Here is a 20,812-nt window from a genome sequence, read left to right as displayed (position 1 = left end):
GAAGACCAAGAGTTGGATGGAATGTAAATGAATCTGAGGTGTACTTGCAATGTCCAAAGTGTAAGACCAAGTATGTATGTAGTAGAGTAGGTGTGACTTCCAAAGAGAGGATAGTTTCTCTTGATGAGGTAAGTTGACCTTGACTCTAAGTAAGACCAAATGAGACCCAAAGGTAAGAAACCTTGATGAGGGACCACTTAGCAAAGTGTTGTTGTATGTAGTGTGTTGACAAAGTATGATGAGGACAAGCAAGTGACCTTTTGACTCAAGTTTAGACAATTGTGAATGCAAAGTGAGATGTGAAGCAATGATAGACTTTATGAGACTCAAAGACAGGTTGAATGCTAAATGAAACCCTGGAGAAATGACCTAGGAAGCTCAAGAATTCTGAAACTGACTGTGTTTGTTTGCTGGACTGTAACAGTTTTTTCAATTCTGAACACAGACGCGCCTGTATACTTCACAGACGCGGTTTCCTGACACAGACGTGCTTCTGAGATTTTTTTAAAGTGTAATGTTGATTCTGTAAACACAGATGCGTTTCTTCCCTTCACAGACGCGGTTATACAACACAGACGCTATTATGTCAGACATAGACATGTTTCTGCAAAATTTGTGTAATCTTTTCCAATCTGTGAAGTCGTTTTGTTGTAACCAAATCTGACTGTTTGACTATTTTTCGTGACAAGAGGACACAGTGTTATTGAAGACCTAATGTTTGCAAATGTCTAGACTCCAAAATGACTCCAATAAAAAGTGTGTTGTTTGATGTAAAAATGTTTTGCATACACTTGAAGACACAAAAGACACAATGTTTTGTTGTTTGGTCTTGAATGTTTTGAATGTTTAAAATAAGTCAAGCACAATTCTTATGGCTGGCCAAGACAATAGTTGTTGATCCCACATGGGGTTTTACCCCCGAGGCTACGCTATTCAGAGCGGATACTTAGATGCTTGACCTCACTGGCTCCACCCTCGACACTCACTTCTCGGGTTAGCCAAGCATCAGCCCCCACGAAAACTCCCCGTGGCGAACTTTGTATCTCTACTAAGAACCGTATGTGTGTGGGCCGCTACTAGAGGTTCGACCTCCTGCCCCAACAACTAGAAGGATTTGGGCTTCTAAAACAAAAAGGTGCTAGTAAGGGCATCCGCTCGTGTGGCCATACATGCGGCACTTTTAGCTCTGTAAATACAGAAGGCTCCCAGCCGGTAGGGGTTACGCCCTACAACTGATCAAATAAATTTGATCAAATGGGTTTATGGGGAGACATAGTGTCGGTATGAACTAATCAGCACACGTTATCCATAGTTTTCACCATGAATACAATTGTTTATAGTGGTTCGGAAGAGGTGGGTTTTCCTCGCTACCACTTGGGTCATTCTCTTCTCACTAGTAGTCCTAATGACCACCCAGGAAGACAGGCCCTCTAAAGATTAAACAAAAAGAGCCTATTGCTCAAAACACAAAAGACAATGATTCAATTTTAGTGCACCAATTGAAGTGTTTGCTAGTCTATGAAAACAAGGCAAACAATAAAAATCCAAAAACCCTGGCCAAGGACCTGCAACAAAGCTTTATTAGTAGTTTGGATTGTTTGAAATAATCACCCTTTCCTGCAAGCACACAAGTTAGGTAAATTTTAAACCCAAAAGACTTTGTGAAAATAGGGGCTTTCAACCAAACGATTTTGTTTTCAAGACAAGCTGCACCAATTTCGTTAACTAGATCTGAAAATGTTAGCTCAAAATAAACCAGATTTGAAACCTTAAATGCAAAACCCAAAACTGAATCAATAAACCCAAAATTTGAAACCGGTGAACACAGACGCGGCTCTAGAATGCAGATGCGACCTCTAGACACAGACGCAGATAAAAGCACCGTAGACACGACTTAATAACACAAACGTGATTCTCGGAACCTGCAAAATAAAATATTGCCGATAACACAGACGCGATTCTAGATGTCGCAGACGTGCCGGAAAATAAAAAACGCGATCCGAAAGTGTGCAGACGCGAGAATATCAAAATGCTGCTGAAAACGTCAGATCTGCAACTTCAAAACACAAAATCTGCAACAAGAATGTTAAATACAAAAGGGACAAGAGTCCCATCGGGCTTGCCAAAATGTATATGGTGAAAATGGATAACAATAATAAAGATATTGAAAGGCTAAATGAATTCAACCACAAAACCCTAGCCTAACAACAACAAAGATCCACCATAACATATGAAGATTACCTAAGACAATGCAAATCAAACGAAATCACAAAGATTATACCATCACATGTCCAATAGGGTTTGGATCTCCATTCTTCCTATCTCCATTGATCTTGCTTGATATATTTGCTCTCAGATTTTATGTGCACAAGAGCTCAACAAAGAACGGAATGTGGTTGCAAGTAGGATCGTAATGTAGTCAAGTGCATAAAAGATGATTAAGGTTTGATAATGAAGGAAGTATCTCCTTTATATAGAAAACACTATATGAAATTGAGGGATAAGATTGAGAGGTGTAAAAGGAGGTCGGCTATGATTAGAGGGTAGGTAAAAAAAATAATAAAATAATGAAAGAGGTAGTTATTGTATGAATTAAGAGATGAATGACATGTGTCATGGGTAGAAAAGGTTAATGAATTAATTAAATAAATAAAGATTGATTTAATTAATAGAAGAAGTGAGATCAATTAAATAAATAAGATATTTATTTAATTTAGGAAAAGGGTAATTTAAATAAATAAATGTATTTATTTAAATGAGAAATAAGGCTAGAAGAGATTTATTTAATTAGACATGACAATTTTAGGTGTCTACAGATTGTACTACTACCCAAGCTCATAAACCATCTCAAGGATGACTCCTTCAAAGTGGCAGGAAATTTTTTGAGTCTATGGGCATCTGTAGTATAGTCAAAACTCCTACAGAGAACATCAAACTCAAACAGATATGTGTCCGGATCCTCTTTCACCAATCCATAGAATTTAGGGAGTGAAGATGCTGGAATGTTCTTGAGATTAGCGCTATCATGCTGATCAGAGATGGAAAACTCAAACGTTAGACCTGGTGGTGGTGGTGGATTATTCCCACCAGGAGGAGGGTTCCCCTACATTAGACTTGTGGGGGTTGTTACAATAGGAAATTCTTCTTTTTGAAGACCAAAAAGGAATTGAAGACTACCTTCCTGAAATTTAGATTCAGGGTGATTCAAATTCCGTGGGACTTGGTAAAGTTCAGCAAAAGGATTTATATCTGGGAAATTATCTTCTGCATGATTAGGATGAGTGGGCAGAAATCTACCTCTGGGTTCTCTTCTTCTTCTATGCATGCAGATTCATGAAATTTTCAAACAATAAAGAATCTAAAAAAACAATTAACTGGAAACAATAATAACCATAAAAGGTTTTTAGTTTGACACCATCCCTGACAACGACGCCAAAAATGTCTACTCCAACTATAATAATAATAACTCTAATTGAAATATCAACCCGAAGTTTGGACATTCATTTGGTAAAGTTACTATTTTCATGGCTAGTGTTCATTTAGTTATCAACCCAGGGACGTAAAACTTGAAATGGGTTTGCACTATATATGCACTAAGCTCCTTCAATGGCTATTTTGCATTGCTGCAGTAACTAACATTATGTGGAAAGGAAAGGCAAGAATTGAAATTATAGAAGGCTACAGGAAAGCTTATAAAAACAATGCTGGAATGATCTAATATAAATAACAGAAATCACTCTGTTCTGGCTTGGCTGCAGGAACAGTCAGTGGATCTATTTCCAATGGCTGCAGGAACAGTCAAGTTAGGAATTTCTACTGCAACTAAAGAAGAACTAATTTCAATGAGCATAAACACAAGATCACTCACCAAGTGGCCCCCCTTGGATGAGTGATATCAAGCTTCCAGAAAAATATTTTTAGCAGATTAGAACAACATATCTTTTATTCATTGCTTCCTGAAAATGATTACATGTTTTAAAAGAAAAACTCCAGAATGCTTATCAAAATTCTCTGCTCTATTCCTTTCTATTCTGTCTAACCTCTAAGAAAAAAGGAAGAGCTTATTAAAAAGAAAAGATCAACTACAATGGACAACTCAAATCACGCCCAGAAGAAGAGGCGGATGATTGACTGATGAAGAAGATAACTAGAGCTTGGCTGCAGGAAACGTGGATCTAGACCGAACCACAGTCTTTGCATGCCGTAGTGATATTTTGCGAATTCAATGCCCACTAGAGTTAAACTTTCGTAGTGCTACTTGGCTGCTCCGCTCATGCCATACCTTGCGCTCGCTCGACTCCTCTTCAACTTGATCTCTAGTTATTTCTTACGTGATTCTTCCTTCTTCAGGCGAGAAAGGAGAATATCCGCTGCGACATCATTTATTAACTGCACTACAACAAAAACAACATACAAAGACATGCATACGTATTTTATTTAATTAATACATTCATTAATTCACATATGATATTACCCTAAATAATCCACATAGCAACATGAACAAATCATTTGGCTGCAGGAATAGACCGACAAAGTTCAAACATGATTTCATAAGTTCAGGTTTAACTCATGGAATACATATAGTCAATTTATAATACTTCACTACTACCATGCAAACCAAAAGATGTCAAAAACCTAAGAGTTTTGATAATAAAAACATGACAAAGTCTCAACTTATCATATGTTAGTGAAAGATGGCAAACAAAACACTATGCTGATCGATGCATTACGAAAACATAAGACAACGATCTATTTTAGATAAATAGAGAATAAAAAGGTGTAATTAATGATAAAGAGGTGTGATGAAGAGTAGTGTTTTGAGAAGAGGTCTTTTAAAAGAACAGATACATCTCTTGGAAGGTATAAAGTGGAGATGATAGAAGTTCATGGGAGACATGGAGAAGTCAATTTATTTAGTATATTTTTATTATGGAGTGTTCAAGGAGTAACAAGGAATTATTTCTAGTCTTAATTAAATAGGAGTAAATATTTTTTTTCACAGTTATATAGTAAATATATTCATTCTTGTATACAAATGTTTAACTCTTTGAATATGAAGAGAGAAAGAAGAACAAAAGAATAGTCACTGTTGGACTTCACATCCTTAACAATCTCCCACTTGAAATTCAACCCATACAACTATGAACAATGATATTCCCTGCATTTTTATGCTTGATCTCACATTATTAACCCGATATTGAAAGATTTTAACTTCTCACAAATCTATTCAGATACTTCAAATTAATTTTCTCCAAATCAAATCAGAATTAATAAAACTATCATCACCAAATCAGAATTAATAAAACTATCATCACCAAAACACTACCTGTATGTAAACTCAGGTAAACTCATGCCTCGGAATATATATTTTTGATGTATGTTAGAATCCAAACTTTTATCATCTTTGCTAAATCTAGCAAAACACTCATTCTATCACAAATCTACACCTCCCATGTATCTTCCAATATTTGTTACAAGGACATCTTCAGAGTCCTCATGAACCTCTATTTGCACACCATCAACCTCGAGATGAATTTTCTCTTCATATTCAGCTTTGCCTTGACAGAGCCTCAATACAAGATTTGAATTTTCGATATAACATATGCTATATTATCCTGTTTTATAGAAGCGCAAGCCTGGGGTACATTATGAGCCATGGTGACAAGAACTATGCTATGCTCTGCAACAGCTCAGGGATTATTTCAAACAGTTCACGAGCCTCGTTAAGATACCCACATCTTGCGTATGCCACGACAATAACAGTCCACGAGACCACATTCTTTTCGACATAAGATAGTTCTTTTTCATCTGCATTCAAAATTTCAGTATCGGCTGCCTCCAGGACGGTGCTATAAAGAAATGCATCATTATTCTTATGCTTGAAAGCTAGTGAATTTGAAACCGCACGATTGGGCCTTATCTTTTGTGGTTGCAATTGTGAATCACTTCCCCCTTCTGCAATACACAGTTCTTTTGTTTCATCTATACCAATTGTATGCACCATAGTCTTTCCCAGATGCTGAAACACCTCCGTAACTAGTCGTATATTATGATTAAGTACCTCAAGGGCAGTCAAAAGGCCTTTTTCAAACTCTTGTAGGATGGAGATTGTGGAATCCAAAGGAACTCCCCTGTTCATGTCCTTATACTCATATCCATTAAGCCTATCCACAGCTTCAGAGACTTCTTCTGTGATTGTCATGGCCACAAAGGCAGAACCCTGACTCACCTGCTCTATGCTTACAACCAACCCCACGGGCAGAAGCCTACTTCATGTTCCAATGGAGGCTCCGAATCTCTACACCAATGCTTTTGAGAGACTCCTTGACTTCTTCTGAAGTTCTGATCTCAACCTCTAAAGCACCTGGGTCTGTTCGTTCTGTTCCACCACTCACTCTTCGGCCAACATATACCTGACCAAACCTACCTTTTCCCAAATTCCTTTCAATCTTGTGGATTGGGAAAATTCCTACCTGAACGCTCTCTAGAAGTGGCGTGGTGCTTCCTTTCTTCTCCTTTCCTAGTAAGTTATCAGCTCTTTTCTCATACTCACTGAGGATTCTTAACTTCTCCTGTATTTCTCTCATCCCTTCATTCTTCGAAACACATCTCCGGGAACAATTTTATATGGTTTTCTTTCCATTTACCTGACCAAACCTACCTCTTTCCAAATTCCTTTCGATCTTGTGGATTGGGAAATTTCCTACCTAAACGCTCTCTAGAAGTGGCATGGTGCTTCCTTTCTTCCCATGTCCTAGTAAGTTATCAGCTCTTTTCTCATACTCACTGAGGATTCTTAACTTCTCCTGTATTTCTCTTATCCCTTCATTCTTCGAAACATATCTCCAAGGGAACAATTTTATATGGTTTTCTTTGCATTTACCTGACCAAACCTTCCTTTTCCCAAATTCCTTTCAATCTTGTGGATTGGGAAATTTCCTACCTGAACGCTCTCTAGAAGTGGCGTGGTGCTTCCTTTCTTCTCCTGTCCTAGCAAGTTATCAGCTCTTTTCTCATACTCACTGAGAATTCTTAACTTCTCCTGTATTTCTCTTATCCCTTCATTCTTCAAAACATATCTCCAAGGGAACAATTTTATATGGTTTTCTTTCCATTTACTATATGCTTGTTTTATCTTAAAACTGAATAACAAACTTCCTCTGCTCTGTTTTGTTTTGAATCAAAGTAAGCAACCCTTCTTGTGCGTCCATCTGAAATTTGATTAGACACCCCATTACTTTCCCAGGTTTTTGTTGGACCATCAGTTGTTGCAACATTTCCTGAAATATTATTCCGACGACTTTTATCAACACTATTTGCAGTACTATTCAAAGGATCATCCTTTTCTTTAGCGAGCAGTTCACACAAGGACCTTTCCTTCGTCCCAATCAAAACCGTGCCTTCTACAGAGCCCTCTGAAACCCCAATTACTCCTAGGCTCTGTTGCCCTAAACCAAATGCTACACCACCAAAGGTAGGCAAAGGCGGGACCTTCACAACCTTGAAATCCTCTGCTTGGTTAATTTCCACACACTCAAATTTTGAGACATCCTCCTCAACATCAGTTTGCATCTCAGCAATAAAAGAAACCATTTCAGCTACCGCAGATGATAGAGAAACAAGCGGAGCATTTTGGTTTGCATCAATCTCTTTCCCATCACATGACGATTCATTTCCCTCCAAATCAATTCGTAGATCATTTAAAAATCTTCATCATCTTCACACTTCACAGCCTTCAACAAAAAACTGCTACCTTCATGGAGGGGCACAAAATCATAACTGCATCATGAGCTGAGAAAAAAAACAAATCTAGCGTCTTCCTCTTCAGCCAAATCCTCCTCTTCATTTGACTGATTTATTGTTTTTTTATAATTTTAACAATTCTTTTTGATGTGGCCATTTGTCACATCTCTAAGTTTGTAGTTTGACCTTCTTCATGATTTCTCATGATCTCTTTCGCTCTTCCCTCTTTCTTCATCCCACCAATGTACACAGCACACAGAGGTGGATCACCAGATGTCTTTCTTGTCATTTTTCAAAACACATATTGATGAGTCTGTATCCCCTTCAACCTTGGTAGCCACAACACCTTTCATTTCTGACATCTGGTCCATGTCACTGTCAAATTCCAACATACTAAGGAATTCAACAATAGTTGAATCAGTGACATCATCTAAATGATTCAAAAGCCTCTTTTGAGCAGCCAAAATTTCACACAAAGGCGAATATAAAGTAGGATGATCAACTCCCACTTCAGCATGTCTCTTTATTATATAGAAACACCCAACTCTGGGATCCAGCACCTAATCATCTTCCATCTTTGCTCTAATTGGCTCCAATGAAACTTTGATATCAATTGTTAATTAAATAAGAGCAAATAAAATGAAGATATAATCAGATATGAGAACATAAACAAATCAAGACACGAAACACAAGATTTATAGTGGTTCTCCATAAAAGCTACCTCCACTCTCAACCGGAGCAATATCTTTATTCACAGTTATCAGATCATCAAATACAGCAAAATACACTCATTTTTTAATGCAAATGTTTGACTCTTCGAATTTAAAGAGATTGGGAGAAAAAGAAAGAAATAATCATAACTGTTAGACGTCACATCATCAACATCTAGAAGCATAAGATAGTTGATATTATATCAGACATGACTTCTTAAAAATAGTTTGCATGTTCATAAGGAATTCTAATAAGAAAAAGCAACTAGATCAAAGACCTTTCAATCTGCTACATAAAGATAGATATATACTTAATTATATTGCTTGAATTTTAGAGTCACAATAATCAGGAATCAGAAATTCAAGAAGTTTTAATTCATCTGAAGTTATCTAATAATTCATTATTCATTTTTATTGTTCAATTATAAAATATATTACAATTTTAGTGGATCTTTTTCAATGTTCCAAAAAGGGACATTACATTCTCTGCCTCCTCCAGAATGTAATGCAGACATGTTCTTGCATTGGAAGTCAGTGTGGAAGATCAACTTTCAGAATACGATGGGAATGTTTCTGTTCATTGTTGTAGCTCCACACTCATTTGTGTGACTGATTTTTTCTTGGAGTGGAAGTGTTTTGTTTCTGTGTACTCCCACTCCCTTGTTACAGTGGGTGTCTTTTTTTGGAGATGTCTTTATCCGCCTTTTGTATGCTGTTGTCTAATCCATTTTGCCCTGTGCATCCTTCTGTGCTTTTGCTGCTACTGCTGATCTCTTTTCAGCAGGTTTCGCTGGTTGCTGCTGCCCATCAGTATCGTAAATTGTATTTGTAATCTGTAATTTTGAATTATATATATATATAATTACTTCCAACCTAGTAAAGGGCAGATTTCTACTAAACAGAAATTACAAACAGTTTACAATGTTGTCCCAATTAGTTGTACAGGAAGTACAATATGCCAACCGACAAAAAAATCCACTTAGAAGCCCTGCTCTTCTCAAACCTTGGCTGTAAATAGATAACCCCAATGAAGGGTAGATCTACGATGGTGCCCAAGAAAAAACAACCCTAAGAACAGACCGTAGAAAAAACAAGCTCTCATGAATGGCCCAAAACGATTTTGGACAACACGTACCTAGCTGCACATTTTCTCTTTTTGCTTTTTGCCCTTTTCTGTGTCATTGCTTCATAAATGCCAAGTTTGCCTTACCACATGCAAAGCCCATTTGACCCTGTTCCTCGTTGAAAAGTGCATCTTTGAAGAGCAGAAAAGCCAATTTCTCCACGTGGAAGCAAATAAATGTTCCACTGACATGGGTAATAGATGATCCTAAACTGAACCCAACTATGCATTGCCATGCAATTCCATATGTTTCGTCGAACTTCTGTGCACACAAGTCAAAGAAGATAATCCAAACCATTAGGCCACAAAAACTGAAGTATTTTTTTCAGAAAATTACGTTCCTGGTTCACTTCAAACTAAAAATTCTTGCAAAATCTGAAATAAAATCTTAAGCCAGTAAGATACTGAAACATAAACTACGTCAGTTACTAATTTATAATCAGGGAGAGAAGGAGTCGGAAGCATAAGCTACATCAGTTTTGCTTTCAACCCTGTGCTGATAAGCTAAAACATAAAAAAATTTAATTCTTCTGTACTGTGTTTGAACTTTGGACAATTTGGAGAGAATGGGGGATTCTAATTTCTATTACTGAATGCATTCTATGCCCTCAGAATCTGTATCAATTCTGTAAACATTACATAAAGAAAGCGAGCGTGACTGGAAGCTCTTGAAAGAATCAAACATGGGAATCTGGGATACCAACTTGAAAAATAAGACACTGTAGATCAAGCTTTTCTCGTAATACAATTTTGTTAAAAAGCTCTAAATATTGATAGAAAGGGACCAGAACAGGGCTCAATAAACTAAAAAACAGTGTGAAAAAATATCGTTAGGAGTCTTCATTATGAATTGTTTAAATTGCTAAAGCTTCTCAAATGAGTAACAAGCTACGCCCACTTGATTATAGGTAACTCAAATCCTTAAAAATAATATCACAAATAACCCCAAAAAATCATTTAATAATCTTTGGATACACATCAGTTACCTAAAAAAAAATCTAAGTTATGAAGCATACATGAAGCTCCATACCTGGAATGTTTGGAAAATATTAACAAATAAATCCAATTCAGGTATAAAATCTGTAAGAGTAATTTACTAGAGACAAACCTTCTTAATGAAACGAGCAATGGCTTCGTATTCAGTAACTTCATGCAAATCAAGAGCCTCGTAGGCACATAACATGGCATAATCTTGCATTTTTTGTGACATATCTGTTTCCCCAACAAGTGCCCTGCCTTCCAACATCTTCAATGCTCACAAGCCTTCTTATAAAATTCACGGGACCTTTATTTCAGTGCGATTCAGTTGTACAGGAATCGTTTCTCAAAATAGCAAACTTAAATTGCACTTGCGTTGCTTGAGTACAAAGATTTAGATCTCTCTAGCGTAATCTTTAATGATTAAGAACAGCTTTACCTGTGAAAGTAAGGAAAATGTTTCTTTAAAGACAATTGTTTGCATGTCAGTTTAGAACAAACGATTTTTCAAATTGTCGGCGTTAAATTTAATTTTAAAAAGCAGCAAACTATGTTCAGCCGTGTTTTTCCAGCTTTGGAGATTATTGGTCAAACAAGTGATCCACAGATTGTTAGTGCAAAATTGTATAAGAAAACAGGCGGCAACCTGTATATCCGTGTGTGAAAAAAGCGTGTAGAAGTCCAACGGAACTTGTTCTGGAATTTTATGACCTGCACTGTGTTGTCTGTTTTTGTTGTTATGTTTTTGACCTTGATTTAGTCTCGTTGACCGTAGACTTTATCATAGTACTTGTATACAAATAACAGACTTCAGAAGATTTGAGAAGTTTTTGTTTATTTTTAAGACGATTTCTTTTCTTCAGTTTATTATTTTATTTTTTCATATTATATATTGCTTGTTTTTGTTTGTATTTATTGTGGCATGTTTTATGTTGTTAAGTTTGTGGATGCTTTATATTGACTTTTTTGGTTTGATAGTAACGAACGATTTTTATTTTTTTTGTATCCAAGGTGTTTCATTAAGTATGTCTTTTGAGACACCATCCATGTTCTTTCAAATTCAAATTTTGGATAATGTATGTTGTTGGCTAGAAATATTTGTTTTGATTGGATATTTTGTGGGTAGGATTCGCCCCCCTCCCCCCAAGGCATGCTCAAAGAGTGTGTTGATAGGGCCTAGAACCATGCAAAACCTTACCAAAGGTTTTCCTTTTCTTTTTCACTTCACCAGAGTAAATCATGCTAAGTTAGTGCTTAATTGTAGCCCTTGTCTTGTTCATTCCTTGTTGCTTGTTTTCAAACCCTAGATGTGAGACTTTTTCATCTCCAATGACAAGTCTTTTAAGGTCCTTGGAGTTGAGTTTCTCAATCTACCATAACATGCTATAATTTTTTGAGCTAAATAGTCTCTTCTTTAGGCTCAGTTGTGTGTGTTGAATCAAAACAGTTCCATTTAGCTTATACTCAATAGAGGGTTTGTGTTGAGGTAGACCTATCTAAGGACCTCAAAGATCTATTGATATCCAAGTTGGTAAAACTAGATATAGCCAACACATCCTTTATAATAGCCTCCCAAACACCTATATCAACATTAATCCTTAGAACACAAGATACAAGATTTCCCTCTAGTTTCCTCATCTCCAAATGTTGTTGCACAACTCTGTTTTGGGTTGCCAACTTCGATGAAGGAAGATGAAGGTTGGTCCACCACATTCAATTGCAAAGAAGAGAACTTTATTGACGAAAAGCCTTCCCCTATGTCTTTTAGCTCTAGGAACCAGACTACAAAAAATATTTCCCAGCCTCCAAAATCGTTTAAAGTTGCACCCTTCTCCCTTATGGAGACTTTTGGTGACGCAAAAATTATTCAAACTTTGTTTTTGATGTTAGCCTTGTCTGACCAACTTCAACAATTCTCAAATTACTTCCCATGCTCCTATTGGATAGAGAAAGCCTTATAGTTTGCCTAGGTGATTTGAGGAAGGAGAATTTGTGCCAATCAAATGACAATAGGTACCCTAGTACCAAATAGGAAGTTTTGAATCCTATTAAACTAGTTTGCAAAATAGTTGTTCTACTCTGGATGAGGTGAATAACAAGGAGATACTTCTTGACACTCATTTATGAATCATATTCATTGGATTGTCTAGAGTCTTACAAACCTCTCATGAAAATACTTTGTTCATGATGTTTGTTTACAATTCTTATGTTTAGACATTCTTTGTTTATATGGGGTAGCACTAAGGTTACTGAACAACATATCATGTATATGCAAACCTTTCCACTTCCTGGCATTTCTAAGATCAACATCCTAAATATTCCTCCTAATTAATAATTTCCAAGGATCTTATCCTTCCATAGCCTTTATGATCCACTTGGTAGCCAAAGCCATTCCATGCTTCCTTAGATCTTTAAGCCCTAGTCTACCTAGCTCCTTGATAACACAACACCATTCCCAACATATAGCATGCCTCATGTGTTTCCCTCTACCATTTGACCACATGAAATGCCTAATGGTCTCTTTTGAATTTTATCAACTTGATACCCTGCAAAAAACCATGTTGATGCATAATACACAAAATAAGATGATAGTATCTTTTGGAAAACCCAAAGTCTTCTAGCTAGGGATAAGAAATTCCTATTCCAATTATTCAACTTCCTCTCAATTTTAGAGTGCACCCAATCCCACATTTTAGGTAGTGGGGGAGATACTGAGAAAGGAATCCCTACGTACCTCACAATTTTATTTTGTCCCCCCATTACCAACCAAAATCCCTAATCCAATATGGCTTCTTATCTGACCATTGAAGCATGATAGATTTAATTTGAGAAACTTATGGTATTGACGACTGGTCAATATACAATGAACAGGACAACCACTTCATCACACTCCAAAAATGCATGGAAAGGTGTTGAAGGGTGGGACTAGCTCTAAATCCCAAGAAATGAAAATTTATGGTGCCGTTGGGACTTAAAAAATTTTGTCAAATTTTGAAGGCCCAGGTTCAAAATTTTGATTTTTGACACTCAGAATCCCCCTGCAAGATAACACGCTGTGTTATATTACAAATTTAGTAGATAACTAATCAGAGAACATCGTGTTAATCACACATGAAGTTATGGAGGACAAGCATGGAATAAGCTATTGGGACAGGTAACTGGATGAGGATGGCATAAGCCATTGAGTTGGAATTACATTGGGCAGGCTACTTTGATCCAAGAAAAGTATGGATATTGTTTCACTAACACATCATGTTAGTCACACTTGGCTACAATTATCAATAACACACCATGTTAGTCACTTGTAGTCACAGCTGGTGTTAGTCACACAAATGTTACAAGGGCAGTGCATAGCACACAAGTTATCATAATACGACAGGCGGTAGGAGGTGCACAACACGAGGGTTATGCTAGCAGGGTGTCAATAACACGATAGGTTAATAGCAGAGAGGAGGCCCTCACGCGGGCATAAGATAAAAGTAGAGAGGTGTGTAGGGTAGCAGGGAAAGAAGATTCTTTTTGTCCTTTTTTACCTCGCGTGACTTTGAAGGAGACGATAACAACATTGCGGGATAACCAAAAGGGCAAGACAAGTGCTAGGTGAGTGGAGCACCCCACCACCCCGCAATGGTTGCTAGTTTCGAATTGAAACCATGAGGGACAACAGGGAAATTTTTTTCTAAAGTAAAAAGATTACCCCACATGACCTATATGCTTGAGGAGCTACCTATGCAGGGTAAGGGGACACTTGATAGGAATGAAGAGGCTTAACCCGCGAGGTGTCTCAAAGAAACAATCATCTTACTTGTAGAGGTGAGGAGGACAAAGAAACAAAGGCTCCCTGCGGGATAGCGAGGAACGATGAATCCGAATAGAAAGGTTACCCCACAAGGGTATTAAGCAACATCGAGTAGTGTTGTGGGCTAAGTGGACATAATGAAGTAAAAGGGTCCCCGCCATTCTCACAGTCAAAGGAAGGAATGAGGACAACATAGTAGAAAGAACTCTGCGAGATAACTAAGCATTACAAAATACAAAGAAACCCTTGCCTTGCAAGGATCAAAGAGTGAAGCAGAATGCACTATGGGTTAAGCACTCGTAAAGGGATAAGAAATCCCCGCTATACCGCATGATTGAGAAAGGGTTTTCTTTGCCGGAAAGAAGAGGACCCAAGTAGAGAAAAATAGTATCTTGCAAGATAGTGGGAGTAGTGGCAGCTGAAAGGGTCTTACCCCGCAGGGTTTGAAAGTTCAAGCAAGGAGTGATGCGGGGGAAATAGGAACCAAAGAATTAATATTCCTCGCCACCCTAAAGTAATAAAGGAATAGACAACGCAGAGAAGGAGAAGCTTGTGCATGCGAAGCTGAAGGAAAGCAATATGCAGGATAGTGAGAGTCCTTGAAGATAAGAAAATTCTTACCCGCATGGGCAAAGTAAGCTTGTAGGTGATGTTGCGGGGTAAAGAAAGGAAAGGAAATAGCAGGTACCCTGTCATCCCGTGTTGTTTGTGAAGAGAGGAAAAGGAGGCCTACAGGGTAACATATAAAGGGAAAATGGAGGGTCCCGCCACCCCGTAGTATGAAAAGAGATAAGAGGGTGGACTTGCGGGGCAACATAAGGGTATTACGAGAGAACTTCCCACTATCCCGCGCATTTGAAGCCACAAGAAAGTGACCCCACGAGGTAAAAGGGACATAAGGAGATTTGGGTTCTCCGCTATCTTGCGACCAGAAAAACTGAAGAGGGAAGAGTCTACAAGGGTCAAAATTGCAGTGAGAAGCAGGTACCCCACCATCCTACAGGTATAATTTTTACAACTCAGAGAATGCGATGGAAGTTCATCCACTGCCGACTCAGATATGACTTCACATTGCAATTTACTGGGCTTGACCAAGTGATTTGGACATTGAAATTGAAGACAAGTGTCTTCCAGGTGGTCAAATATGAGATATGGTATGTGGAGGTCAGTGCTTGAAGATGGTGGATCTTAAATGTGGTAGTTTTTCTATCCAATTAGAGCGGGTCGATAGAGGATGGAAAATGAATTAATGGGGATCTTGTTACAGATTGTTGCACGGCTCAAGATGATCGACATAAAAGATATCAAATCTTATGGGTAGTTGAAGATTACTAAATGTAGTAATCCAGACTTAGGGATTGATCAAGGAATGGCAGAAGATGTAATTTATGATTGCAGCCAATCCGCAGTGGAGTAGATTTATTTGAGGTTCGAGGAGACTACTTTTGAATGTCCTTTTGGAGGGAAGGTCTGTATGTCCTCGGGCTCATGGCTCCAAATTCTAGAGGCTTTCCTCATAGCCTCTTGCATTGATTGCCTTCATAAGGATCGCATGCAGTACATGAAGGGGGATGCCTTAGGGCATATTTTTGTCTTAGGCAATCAAATTGTGATGTGTGTTTGACTTAGCCTGTAGCTTGTTTCAGATCCTTTATCTTATAAATGGGAATTCAGGGGCCAGTGTGAGGGGATTCTAAAAAGAAATAAAAATATCTAAGTAGTATGAAATAGGAACTAGTTCAAGGGAATGAAGGTTGAACATTTCCTTTCTACAGATGCCCACTATTATGATGTATACTTATATTTTTAAAAATTAATGAAAGAAGATCATTCTCAGATTGTCTCATGCTTTATGTCCACATGTTGTATGAATTTTTATGTTAATGACATATGAATTTGTCTTCCTCAAGTAGGAGTGTGTGATTTTGAATGTGGGTCTCTTTTAATGAAAGAGTTAAAGTCTACTTTCAAGATTACTACAATGCGTGTTTGATTGAAGTATTACTCATTTTGTTATGATTTTCTAAATAGGTTGTGCAAGTCATAATTGGTCAGATTCATATTTTCAGAATCATTCTTATTTCACCTTTTATATTCTTTTTTCACCTTTTATTTTTCTGCAATAAGAGTAGTTGTTAGTATAGAGAGTCAGTCTCAATGCATGCATGAATGATACAAACTGAGGTTGTAGCCAAAACCAAAAGTTTATCTATCCTTCCTTGGTGTATTCTCATTGAGATGATCTTCATAGTAAGAAATGTCTGAGCATAAAGTTGTCACATGTTATTAAGACATTGTAAGGTACACCTGCCTTGGTCTTGTAGAGCCAAAAGTGCAGGAGATTTCAGTCTTGTGACTAAATCTCATTTGTTGGCCAAATCCAACCCTAAACCTATTGATAAGAACGTGGCTAAGTCTTTAGGGTTTAGGGACCTACTGATTTGGGAACCAACAGATTAGCGAATCTGCTGGAGATCGAACCTAGACTCTCTGGCTAGGGAAGATGGAATCATTATATAGTTGAGATTGCCCCATCTGAGCCGCAACCAACAGATTGGTGACTTTGCTGGGTATTAATTGTGAAAAACATTGTTAATTCATACCCCGCAGTCTCCGGCCAAGTGAATTTTAGTCTGGAAAAGTTTTTGTAGCAACATGTAAGAAGAAGATTCAGGTGGCTCTGCTGAAGAAAAGAGGACCCATAATGAAAGAAGACTTTGAAAATCTTTAAGTTGTTCAAAGAAACATTCCTCAACAAAGAGGTGGTGACTACAAGAACCTGAAGAAGAAAGTGGGGAGCCTCAAATTTGAAGATTTATCAGTCAAGGAAGAAGAAATCAGTTGCTGCAATATTTTCCAAGTATTTTCTTTTGAAGTTTCTATGAAAACTATAAAGTGATTAGGTTCAAAATGAACCCTTATTTAGTGTTGTAGCACTAATAGGAAGGGACACTTAGTAGTTTTTAACTTTCATACTTCTTTGTTGAAATTTTTCAGTCATTGCTTCGTGTCAAGAGAAGTGTGTTATGCTTGTGAGAATTTTCCAAGATCTAGAGGAAATGGAAAGCACAAATAAGAGAGAACAAAATGTGACAAGAATAAATTGTATTCCTATCAATGATACAAAATGTGATCAACTGGATCATAAAGAAGATTACATATAATGTAAATGAGCCTTCTTATAAAGGCAAGGCTAAGAGACAAGAGAGCACACAATGATGACATGTGGCTCAATGAGATGCAAGGGTAGGTAGGGGTAGGTAGGAGAAATAGTAAAATATTCCACATGAGGTGGATCACCCACCGAAGGTGGAATTATCACTCCACAATAAGTGGATATGATAAAGTAACAACAAGATCACACCATAAAAGGTGGAAATTCTCCTATATACACACTCCCAATGTATCACATCTCCCTAAGTGTCTCATATGCAAACTACTATGATATGAATGTACCTAAGTAAACTTAAGTAAAGTGTAATTATATCCAAGATGAATAAATAAATACACCAACACCCCCCCTTAAGTGCAACTTAGGGGAATACACTTAAGTCTACAATGAAACTAAGCAATGCAAGATGGGTCTTGGCTACTAGGCCATGGTAGGTACCCATGTACAAATGCAAATGCATGTAAACCAATGCAATCTCTCATAAAGCAGGGAAAAAGAGAAAAACCCAATGGGAAAAAACCCTCCCCCAAAAGAGAGATGAAAACTATATACAAAGGAACTCTCAAAGAAGTATGTGAAGGACAAAACCCCATGTGAGGAAAAAGTCCCCCCATATGAGAGAAGAAGAAGAGAGACTAGGTATCCCCCCCTCAATGCAGAATTTGCACTAATGGTAGAAGCTCAAAGCTGAATGAAGAAACTACTCCACGAATGTCGAACAACATTCCTCCCCTTAGGAAGAAACAAACTCAAAGGTGTATCCACGAAGTCTCCCCAATCATGAAGGGAAGATGTTGGAAAAAAACTCAAGATGAATGGAATCTCGGAAAACTACTCAAGTGTCCCCATGTCGATGCTAAAAGTTACCCCCTCCAAAGGTGGTAAACTGCTCCACACTACTGAAAAAGGCACTCCAAGATCTAGTGGAGATGAATGTAGAATAATATGAAAAGACTCACATGTCTCCTCTAAGGATAAAGAGACCTCCTCCAACTGTTGTACAAAAGTATCCACAATCATATCAACCTCTAAAGAATGATCATGTAGAGAATGCACAAGAGGGCCAGAGTGTTCCCTCACAAAAATCAAAGAAGGATCATCTTCATCAAGGAGAAGATGAATGTCATCAATGATGTCTCCCAAATCTGCAACGTAGGACTCCACAAACAACCTGCAATGTCTGTCAAGTAGCCATCCCAATCAACTGAAGCTGGAAGACAAGGAATATCCTGTTGCACTGAATCACAAGAAGTCAAAATTGTCGCACTAGCTGCATCATTAGGTGAAATAGGTGATGTAATATCAATAGGAGGAGATGAAATGCAAGGCTCAAGAACGGGGTCACATGTGAGAGTCCCCAAGTTCAAGTACCCAAATTTCTCCTCAAAATCCAAATCATCATGGGAAGAATCAACCTCATCAACAGGACCAAAATGTGAAAAGGAGTACAATTAAGATGCCTGATCAACCACCCCATTCGCAATGATAGCTCTAGTCTCCAAGTCTCTAATGATAATTGAAACAGGTGTGAACTCCACAATTTTTTTTGTTGTCCCATGTGTGATTTGATAGATGGAAAGAAGATTGTTTGTCAAATGGGATACACACAACACATCATTGAAGGAGTTATCCCTAATGGCAATAGATCCTTTCCCAATCACATCCATGTATGTATTATTGCCCATCAAAATTTGTGGCATGGTGCAAGACTCAAATGAAGAGAACATAGACTGTGAAGATACCATATGATGAGAAGCCCCTAAATCTAGAAGCCATCTCCCTGTATCATGACTTGTAGTAGCACAAAGAGCTTGTCCCTTTTCTTTATCTGTCCCAAAAGAGTGATCCTTTCCTTCATCATTTTCTTTGGAAGAAGAAGCCAATGTAGAAATTCAAGAAGGCAAACAGATTTTGTTCTTCTCAAGAAGATGTTTCAATTCATCAATATCCTTCTTGTAACAAGGATGTTCATCATGTCTTGACTTCTTGCAATATGCACCAAAAAAATTGTCATTATTTGATTTCCTCTTAGGTGAGGATGTAGAATCACCTTGTTGTGGAGAGGAGGATTGTGTTCCATCCTGTTTAGGCTTAGGTTGCTTTTGTTCTTGCCTTTTCCTTGATTGCTTTGATTCCCTTTATTAGCCACCAATGCTTGTGACTTTGAAGATTTGAGAATCCCCATCTTGGTCAACTTAGATTGCTCAAGTATCAATATCTTCGTGAATGCATCAAAAGAGGGAGAAGTGTATGAGGAACCTTGAGCTAACCTATGGGTATGAAAGCTAGATACAAAGGCTGCATACTCTGATGGAAGCTTGTCCAACAAGTTGTAAACCAATTGAGCATCCTTTTTGTCAATGCCACAATCCTTTAGCTTTGCTCTTAGCTAATTTGCTTTTGTGACATAATCTTGGATTGTATCAAAATCGTTGGGATCCAATGTTGTGAGTTCACTATCAAGATTGTAGCCCTTAATCTCATCAACTTGTCCATACAATTTGTCATAAATATCCCAAGTCTCTTTAATTGTTGTACACTTCTCAATGTGAAAAATGAGGTCATCTGATACATACTTTCTAAGAGTTCCAAGTGCCATAAATTTTTTAGCGAGTCATTCAACTTGAGCTTTAGGATCAGCCTTAGGATCAGCCTTAGGATTAGGTGGTGTTGTAATTGTTCCATTTACATAATGAATGAATCCTTTTTCCATTAGTTTACTCCATGCCTTTATCTTCCATGATGCATAATTATGAGGAGCTAAAAGTGGAAATTTAGGAGAACCCATAGCACCAAAATGAAAAAAACACAAGATAGAGAGAGAGACACAATCACACAAGACACCCCCCCAAATTACTCAATCAAGAACCCTCCCCCCCCAAAAAAAATATAAAAAATGATGATTTGACACTTTATACTTAGTGTGTGTACAATGGCCACTTGCAAAACAAGGCAATACTTAGTGTGTGTACAATGGCCACTTGCAAAACAAGGCAAGGTGGACTTCTGATTTCAATTTTACAACTGCCTCAAATAGGCTATAAGAGACCTCAACAAATACTGCAAGAGACCTAACTGAGATCCAAGAAAAAATACAAGAACCAAATAGGCCAAAAATGACCAAATACAGAAAGTACAATTTCAACTCAAACTCACTGCAAACTAATGGCAGATTATGAAAGTAGATGAAAAATTATAAACTTAAAAAAAATGAAACTTGAAAAGCAGGTTGAATGACCCCAAACGAAGCCTCTGAAGTTGCAAAATTGAGGATTAGACATGTACAG

At 37.6% G+C, this 20,812-nt stretch overlaps 1 protein-coding gene across 1 annotated transcript; it reads right to left on the bottom strand.

Moving 5' to 3' along the window:
- Positions 1-8,847: 8,847 nt before the first annotated feature.
- On the bottom strand, positions 8,848-10,944 carry LOC131052902 (uncharacterized). The gene is made up of 2 exons (XM_057987542.2): positions 10,685-10,944; positions 8,848-9,838 (listed from the first exon to the last, which is right to left on the bottom strand). The coding sequence occupies exons 1-2, from the start codon at positions 10,820-10,822 to the stop codon at positions 9,632-9,634; spliced, it is 345 nt and encodes a 114-aa protein (XP_057843525.2). The 5' UTR covers positions 10,823-10,944; the 3' UTR covers positions 8,848-9,631.
- Between the last annotated feature and the right edge of the window lie 9,868 nt (positions 10,945-20,812).

Source organism: Cryptomeria japonica, chromosome 5 (assembly GCF_030272615.1).
Source record: "Cryptomeria japonica chromosome 5, Sugi_1.0, whole genome shotgun sequence".
Classification (NCBI taxonomy): Eukaryota; Viridiplantae; Streptophyta; class Pinopsida; order Cupressales; family Cupressaceae; genus Cryptomeria; species Cryptomeria japonica.
This window is presented reverse-complemented; position numbering and strand designations above follow the sequence as displayed.

Coding starts and splice junctions, on each gene's coding strand:
- LOC131052902 (XM_057987542.2), bottom strand. CDS start 10,822: ATGTTGGAAGGCAGGGCACTTGTTGGGGAAACAGATATGTCACAAAAA. Junction 9,839..10,684: donor TTGCTCGTTTCATTAAGAAG/GTTTGTCTCTAG, acceptor TTGTGTGCACAG/AAGTTCGACGAAACATATGG.